This window comes from Schistocerca nitens, chromosome 5 (assembly GCF_023898315.1).
Source record: "Schistocerca nitens isolate TAMUIC-IGC-003100 chromosome 5, iqSchNite1.1, whole genome shotgun sequence".
NCBI lineage: Eukaryota > Metazoa > Arthropoda > Insecta > Orthoptera > Acrididae > Schistocerca > Schistocerca nitens.
In genome coordinates, this window is record NC_064618.1 from 782,882,663 (window position 1) to 782,891,224 (window position 8,562).

At 42.6% G+C, this 8,562-nt stretch overlaps 1 protein-coding gene across 3 annotated transcripts in view; it reads right to left on the reverse strand.

Moving 5' to 3' along the window:
• LOC126260066 (polyribonucleotide nucleotidyltransferase-like) overlaps positions 1–8,209 on the reverse strand; it is a 30,136-nt gene extending 21,927 nt beyond the window's left edge. For all 3 annotated transcript variants that reach the window (XM_049957263.1, XM_049957262.1, XM_049957261.1), the window contains exons 1-3: positions 8,178–8,209; positions 3,068–3,129; positions 1,458–1,505 (exon numbers count right to left, since the gene is read on the reverse strand). In XM_049957263.1, coding sequence (XP_049813220.1) covers positions 1,458–1,505; positions 3,068–3,129; positions 8,178–8,204 — 137 coding nt within the window. In that variant the 5' untranslated portion in view covers positions 8,205–8,209. The remainder of the gene's footprint in view (positions 1–1,457; positions 1,506–3,067; positions 3,130–8,177) is intronic.
• Between the last annotated feature and the right edge of the window lie 353 nt (positions 8,210–8,562).

Genomic DNA, 8,562 nt, shown 5'->3' on the forward strand with positions numbered 1-8,562 from the left:
GCTTATTAAAGTGAATACTGAACATGACTATACCACAGCCTTTTTGCCGCTAATAACAATAGCCCACTTATTGTTACAATTTTATTTATTCACACGTTTCGAGCGTAGCCCCTCATCAGAACAGATAAAAAGAACTTAATAGAAAGAGTAGTGTCAAATGATTTCTATCTTAACATTGGTATTCAGTTACGATAGAAATTTTTTTTACGTGGTACTTTGTATTAAGTTCTTTTACCTGATATTCTGATTATGGGCGTTCCCCGAAATGCGCGAATAAAAAAGTTTTAACCGAAAGTGGTCTGTCGTCAGAGACCAAAAAGCGGTGAAAAAGGCGTTTACAGTATTCACTAAATAATCGCAGGCACATTCTGCGACTTTATGTCCCAATCGAATGACAGTAAATTTTTTTTTATTTTCGATGAAATTAATGTTTGATTTTCGAATGACCCTTCTGTGGTGTCACCGCCAGACACCACACTTGCTAGGTGGTAGTTTAAAGCGGCCGCGGTCCATTAGTACATGTCGGACCCGCGTGTCGCCACTGTCAGGATCGCAGACCGAGCGCCACCACAAGGCAGGTCTTGAGAGACGTACCAGCACTCGCCCCAGTTGTACGACGACATTGCTAGCGATTACACGTACGAAGCCTTTCTCTCATTTGCCGAGAGACAGAATAGCCTTCAGCTAAGTCCATGGCTACGACCTAGCAAGGCGCCATTAACCATATCTGGAGAGAGTCTCACTTGTATTATCAAGAGAAATGTACCATAATTAATTAAAGTTAAGTATACGAGAAGCTCCGTTCTTTTCTTTGTAGCATTCATAAAGTATCCTGTTTCAGACTTAACGCAAGACGGCGTGAGTTGACGCGTGCCCTTTCGGCTACTTCTCAGTGTGGCGTAGCTAGCTTGTTACGCCACAACACCTTCGATCACCATATCGTTGTACTATTACCCACAAAACTTTTTCTTTTTGCTGAGGTTGCCTAGAAAGTTACAGAGAGCCAGTTCGAGTTGTAGCAGAGAAAGTTACATGTATAGTGTGTTAGAATTAGCGGTTTGATCTTGGATTTATCAGAGGGCGATCGGATTGCTACTGCGCAGGGACTTTATTTAACCTTATCTCGTGGATTAAAGCAAGGCTAGCGGCGTTTATTAATAACCGTGTTCACAAATACGGCAACGCAGTGTGTTGATCCGCGTGCGCCGATTAACTGTTTTTCCACGAAGAGCGCGGTCAGTGACGCCGCATAGCAGGAACGCATGCTTCGCAAACGTGTAAGACGTGCGGGCCCAAGTAAAGATGTGCTTTCACGACGTTGCATTGATAATAGGGCGAGAAGTGGATGATTTCAATTTTAGTAGAAGTCATAGTGAGGTGGAGAGTAACAGGAAACAAGTAGCAAGAATTTTGACTGATACAAGTTATGTAAATTGAGAGAGTGAGCGCATACTTACTGTGGCGGTGCCGCTGCGGTCAGGACTGGGCCACTCTCCTCCGCCGGCCTGCAACACGACACGAGGGGTTGTCACATGATAGGCCGACAGTGCACGTAAACAAAGCAGTCAATACAATTCTGTATCACAAGCACAAATAAGATGGAATAGTTTGTGAATAAAATCGTTTCGAAAGCTATTAAAATTTTCTTCATTTATTACGTCGTTTCGGCTACTAGCATCATCAGGTACCTGAAACTACGATTTGAGGACCATAAAGAGAGACAGGGAACTGGCTTTCGGCTTCTCAGGCATCTTCGGGTAACACCTGACTGTCGGAAACGCAGATAAAGATAAAGTGCGACTTTAACATATATTACTTGTAGAAAAGATACAAAAATGACAGAGTGTTTACATAGGAAAGCATTACAATAATTACATTAACTAAAAATGATTTTCGTGCAGATACATTTAACAAATGATGAGGAATAATATTAATTCACAGTTGGAATACAGTATTGTAACGAAACTTTAATTTAACGGAGGGGAAATGGAAACTGAGTCTGACCAATTAATACTAGGCTGACTTTCTCTGTCTTGTTTTGTTGATTTCCTGTATTTCCAGCAGATCACCTTTCTACTTTCCTTGACATAATGTAAAACTTCACATTCTATATCATATGAATGGTTTCTGATAAAAGATGATAACCAAAGGTCAGAGCTGTGGTAATTAGGCTGCGGGTAATTAGGCTACGCGAACGTGAGAGAAGCTGGCTATGAAGAAAGACCTTTGCTCATCATCTTTTACCAGAAAACCAGTCATATGACACACAAACCATTTTGTCAAGAACAGCAGAAAGATAACCCTACTGAAAGTACTGGAAATCAATGAACACATGACACAGAATGCCAGCCTGGTATTAAATGATCATCAAATATTACATTCAAATTGTAAATGAATCTTATTTCTCATCATTTGTTAAATGTATCTCCAGCGAAACATTGTTTACCCCCTTTTTAGTTGATGTAATTATTGTAATAGTTTGCCGAGCGTTTAGAGGCGTGCAGTCACTGATTGCGCGGCCCCTCCTACCGGAGGTTCGAGTCCTCTCTCGGGCATGGGTGTGTATGTTGTTCTTAGCATAAATTAGTTTAAGTAGTGTCTAAGTCTAGGGACCGATGGCCTCAGCAGTTTGGTCCCTTAGGAATTCACACGCATTTGAACATTTTGTAATACTTTCCTATATAAACACTCTGATATTTTTGTATCTTTTGTAAAAATAATATCTGTGTAAGTCTCACTGTGTTTGCCACATTCAGTTGTCACCTGAAGATGCCTGAGAAGACAAAAGCCGGCTCGTGACCGGATGAATATAATTTTGCAGAACACTACGAAGTGTTTTTCTTTTCAATATTAATCATAACCACTCCCACTAGACTGTCATGTTTCTAGGTGAGCCATTGTACTGTCTCGATTGGCTATTATCTATAAAATATGTGTGTACTCTTCCATAACTATTACATCTGCAGGCAACAAATCTTACGATGACTCATAACTTGCTTCTGTTTTATATGCCTAGCTTCTCTCTTGCGTCATCGTATGACGGAAAGTGAGCAGAACATAGACTGACCTTGTTTCCTCGGCGGGAGCAGCTGTCGCCAGTAAGCAAAACGCCGCGACGCCGATCGCCACCTGTGGACAAATACACACGTGGTGCGATGAAACTGCTTACTCTGTATATGGTGTGTCAATTGCTGGCGAACAATTCTGACTGTGTGCTTATGGGGCCACGTAGGGGTATTTGTCCTGACATTCGTCGACGGTTCCCAAGTAATAGAGGAACCGAGTACGCCTCAAACACCATCATCAAGGTGCCTAGGTCGATTCCCGGCCGGGGCGTACATTTCCATCACTCGGGGACTGGTGGTCTGTTTTCCTTATATTCCTATCCCATGTAAGTGACACCAAAATCGCCTGCATGGCGTTATATGAGAAAGCTAAGCCAATGTAACTCCGTACCAGAGTACCGTTTGACCTTAATGAATATTCCGAATGTCAAAACACACTGTCGTATCGTCTTTCCAATATTGAGACGGCAGTATTGGCACGTAGCGACAGCCAATACAAATGATAAATAAATGTATAAAAATTGAAAAAAATAAATAAATAAAAACTTGGGAGCTTTCAGCGAAACGCATTTATTCTGTCTGGTGCAGTTTTAAATTGTTCCTCGTAATCATCATATATGTGATTTTACATATTTTTCACTTACCAGTGATAGTTTGGCACCTTTGATCATCACCCAACAGAGACATGAAAGGTATTCTCCAGCAAAAACGGTTTCAGACACGCCTTTGTCTTACACTCAAGTCATATTTTTTTTAAATAACTGATATCTTTATAGCTGAAACCGGTTACTTGTTGAAACAAACTAAAATGCTCCGAAGAGGGCAAAATCTAGAGTTTATTTAGATATCAAGGTCATCTGTCGCCTCCGAAGATCAAAGCGTCCTCGCTGCATAATATTCAAAGTTTCTCCCTTGAAAGAGGTTTCTTGAAGTTTCTTACCTAGATTGTACCGAGATGTGTGACTGTCTTTTTTCAGATGTTTACCAACAAAAATTTCTCAATATTTCTGTTTTAAGCTGTCTCCAGGAGAAGAATCCTGTGACCATTCCCATCGTCCTCCTTCGTGTACGTTATATGTTCACTGTTATTCCTATCTGTTATGGTCTTATAAACGTGAGCAGTAATCAGGTAACAGGTCGTACAAGATGTTTTTAGTCTTTCGTAAGCGAACTGCAATTTCCCAGCAACCTACACATTGGCCGGCCGGTGTGGCCGAGCGGTTCTAGGCGCTTCAGTCTGGAACCGCGCGACCGCTACGGTCGCAGGTTCGAATCCTGCCTCGGGCATGGATGTGTGTATTGTCCTTAGATTAGTTAGGTTAAAGTAGTTCTAAGTTCTAGGGGACTGATGACCTCAGATGTTAAGTCCCATAGTGCTCAGAGCCAGCCAACCTACACATTAATCTCAGTCTGCTTTACCCATTACGGAGCTTATGAACTCATTCTAATCCAAGTCCTACATATTGTTCCGTCAGAAACATATGTTTCACGTGACTGTATCTAATTATAACTGATTAATCCTGCAGTCGAAGCATGCCACAGTTTTAAATTTCATGAAGTATACAACTCGGAACTTCTATGAGAACGAGTTGTCAGTCTCAAGCACCTAAAAAACCGTTCAGTGACATTCATAAGGGGAATTCAACAGATGATTCCTTGGAGAATCGTGTTAGTGAACCGTGTTAACTCAATAGGGTGCTCGGAAGGATTAGCGCACAATTCCATTATACAGGGTGAACCTGAACTCCGCTGACAAAATTTCTGAGGTTGTTCAGGGATATTTTCTGGTATTTTGGTGTAAGGGACTGTTGTCTCTGGTGGCTCGTTGCAGAGTAATGATGTAAATATTGTTTATTCTGCTTGTTAGCGCAGTTAACGTTGGTTCTGTCTATATATCTTCACAACAGTGAAAAAGCATATAATCTGCTATCACCAAAACTTACAAATCAACACAGACTAATGCAGAGTTAAGCTTTGCTTTCTTCCAGTGGAGTCGTTCAAAATGGTTCAAATGGCTCTGAGCACTATGGGACTTAACATCTGAGGTTATCAGTCCCCTAGACTTAGAACTACTTAAACCTAACTAACCTAAGGACATCACACATAGTCATGCCCGAGGCAGGATTCGAACCTGCGACCGTAGCAGCAGCGCTGTTCCGGACTGAAGCGCCTAGAACCTATCGGTCACAGCTGCCGGCGTGGATTGGTTGAAGGTATACGTGAGGTGCTGTAGGCCAAATCTTCATCAGCAAATCTATCGATAGCACTGTATATAATTGTTAACGTACAACTAACACTGCTGCGAAAATAAACCCTAGACAGAACCGAGCTGTACCAAATGTAAGCTAGAAGGCGAGGAGTGGAGTCGACATTAATATTTTCAGCAGCAAGTACCGTGAGTGAATGGGACAAGTTTATTTCTAAGCATGACACATAGCGCATACCTTCGACATTTGCACTTTCTTCAGTTATATTCGGTGCAGTACATATTCTAAGACACATGGGGGTAAGAAACCACGTCAAATGTAGTTATTTTGCAACGAGTACCGGAGGCCATTGGTTGCCTGTACCATAATACTAAGAAAACGTCCCTGAGCAGCCTGAGAAATGTTATGGATGGAGCTGTGGTTCGCCCCGTAAATCCCATGATAACCTCTTGGCGCACTAACCTAGGCCTCTAACACAGCTGCAGTTTGCTGTCTAAGTTATAGGTTACTGTTGCAGTTTTAGTACAGCGTAAACAGTTTGTATCGGTGGAAGCAGTGGCTTATAGAGACCGAATGAGTGGTGGAGCTAACATAGCTGTGTATGGAAACAAAACGCAGAAGCCGAGACATGAAATGAGCCTCCGTATAGGGAAATCAGATGTGCAGAATTACAGACCAGTATCACTTACATCCATCTGCGCTCCTGAATCCTAAACTCAAACATTATGTCTTTCCTGGAGGCAAATAAGCTTGTCCCATAGAATCAATACGGTTTCAGGGAAAACCACTAGTGGCAGACCAACACGCTTGTTCATTCACGTCACCGCGGAAATAATAAATGCAGTTGAACGAGCAGATTCCGTTTTCCTAGATTTTCGAAAGACGCTCGACATTGTACCATATCGTCGACTACTAATTAAGACACGATCACAAGGAATATCTTCTCAAATATCTGATTGGCTCGAGGGACATTTAACTAACACAGTCGAATAAGTTCCCATGGGCGGCGAATGTTCCATGGAAACGAAAGTAACATCACGTTTGTCCCAAGGAAGTCCCATGATGCTTTTCGCAGATGATGCTGTTGTGTACAGAGAAATCGCGACGCTAGAAAATTGTAGCGAAGTGCTGGAAGACCTGCAGGGAGTCGACTCTTGCTGCAGGGAGTGGAAACTGGCCCTCAACAAGTGGCACGTATTGCGATAACTTAGGCAGAAACAAGCTTTATTGTATGATTACACAATTGTAGGACAATGACTGGAAGCAGTTACTTCCATAAAAAAGTCTAGGACTATGCTTACGGAGCGATATGAAATGGGATGGCAGCATAAAATTAATCACGAGTAAGGCAGATGCCAGACAGATATTCAGTAGAAGAGACCTCAGGAAATGTAGTCCATCAACAAAGGAGCTATCTCATAAAACACCCGTTGGGCAAATACTTGAATATTGCTTGTCAGTAAAGGATCAGTGCCAGATGGGACTGGCACAGGAAACATATCCAAAGAATAGCAGCATGTTTAATTAAAGGTTCCTAAGAGCAACATGTTTAATTGCAGTTTCATTTAGTGAGCGCGTAAGCATCACAGAGATGTTCATAATCTACGTGGCAGACGTACAAGAGAGGCGTTCTGCATACAGTACGGTCTAGTGTTCAAGTTCCGTGAGCGTATTTTTGTATAAGAGCCGTCCAATATATTGCTTCCTCCTATCTCGTGAAAAGACCATCAAGATAAAATTAGAAAGATTCGAGCCCACATAGACGGTTGCGAGCAATCCTTTTCGCGAACTATACGCGACTGGAAAAGGAAAAGCAAGAAATGACACGGACACACAAAGTACTCGACGGCACTCGCCTTAACAGAACAGATGCAGATGTAGAATAGAATCTCTACTGTTTTCACTATACTTACACGATTTATCAAATGGGACCAGGAGCACTAGGCCTGTAAGATTGTTGCCTGACGAAGCTGTTGTACGATCTTAAGGAGTTGCAGGAAAAAATGGCCAAATTTTTCACTTGGTGTTGTGAATGACGGCCCCCATTAAATATGGGTTAATTTTAGATAATGCCTGTAACCAAGAGACAGAATCCGCAACTGTCGGATTATAAGATTAATAGTGAACATCTTAAACACTTCACATCGTAGTACAAGTATTCAGGGGTAGTACTAAGAGGGGATATCAAATCGAGCGATCACGTAAAATCAATATTAGGGAAAAAGAATGGTAAACTTAGATTTGTTTCAAAGGTTCTGGGGAAACGCAATGCATCTGTAAAGAAAATCATGTAGGCTACCCTTGACCATTTCTATTGTCCCAGTTCTTCATCGATCGAAATTAAAGATCCGCTGCTAGGCCCTGAAGAGGCCGTTAAAATGTTACAAATGCTCGGAGAAATTAAATAGGAATCTTTCAAACAAAGACGACGCCGTTCTCTCGAAATCCTGTTGAGTGAATTTAGAGAACGCGTATTCGAAGAAGAATTTGGCACCATGAGAATAAGAGAGATGATGGCGACGCCGTTCTCTCGAAATCCTGTTGAGTGAATTTAGAGAACGCGTATTCGAAGAAGAATTTGGCACCATCAAGCTCCCACCATGAGAATAAGAGAGATGATGGCGACGCCGTTCTCTCGAAATCCTGTTGAGTGAATTTAGAGAACGCGTATTCGAAGCTGAATTTGGCACCATCAAGCTCCCACCATGAGAATAAGAGAGATGATGGCACGTACAGATGCATCCAGATAGTCATTTTTCCCTGTCTCAGTACGCGAATGGAATGAGAAAGAAAAACAATAATATTGGCACAGTAAACATAACCTTCGCCCTGCATAGCGGGCTCTGCGGAATGTAGATCAGAAGATGTAGATAGTTAGCCTATGAGCAACAGGTGTATCGCTTACCAGAAGGAGAGCTCGTGTGGCAGCCATGTTGTCCTGCAGTGGTGTGCTGCTGACTTTGGGCTGCCGACGGTTTTTATAGCTCCACGCGCCGTCCCTGAACAGTGGAGAACACCCACGTGTCAGGCGGCGCCCGCCCCATGCATTTGCGACCGGGGCGCTAACGCGTGGCCTTGCTTGTCTTACGTGTTCGAGACACGGGAGGCGTTAACGAACCAGGCATCGGCCTCTGAAATGGCGACGGAAATGCCTGTCCTGTGCCCCTCACCAAGGTCTGGCACCTCTCTACAAGTGTTTGCGACAGCTGCTCCAGTTCCCCAGCTGCTTCTCTATCTGTTCCACCATCAACGTTATTACTCTGCAGTTCAAAATTAAGTGACTGGAAGAG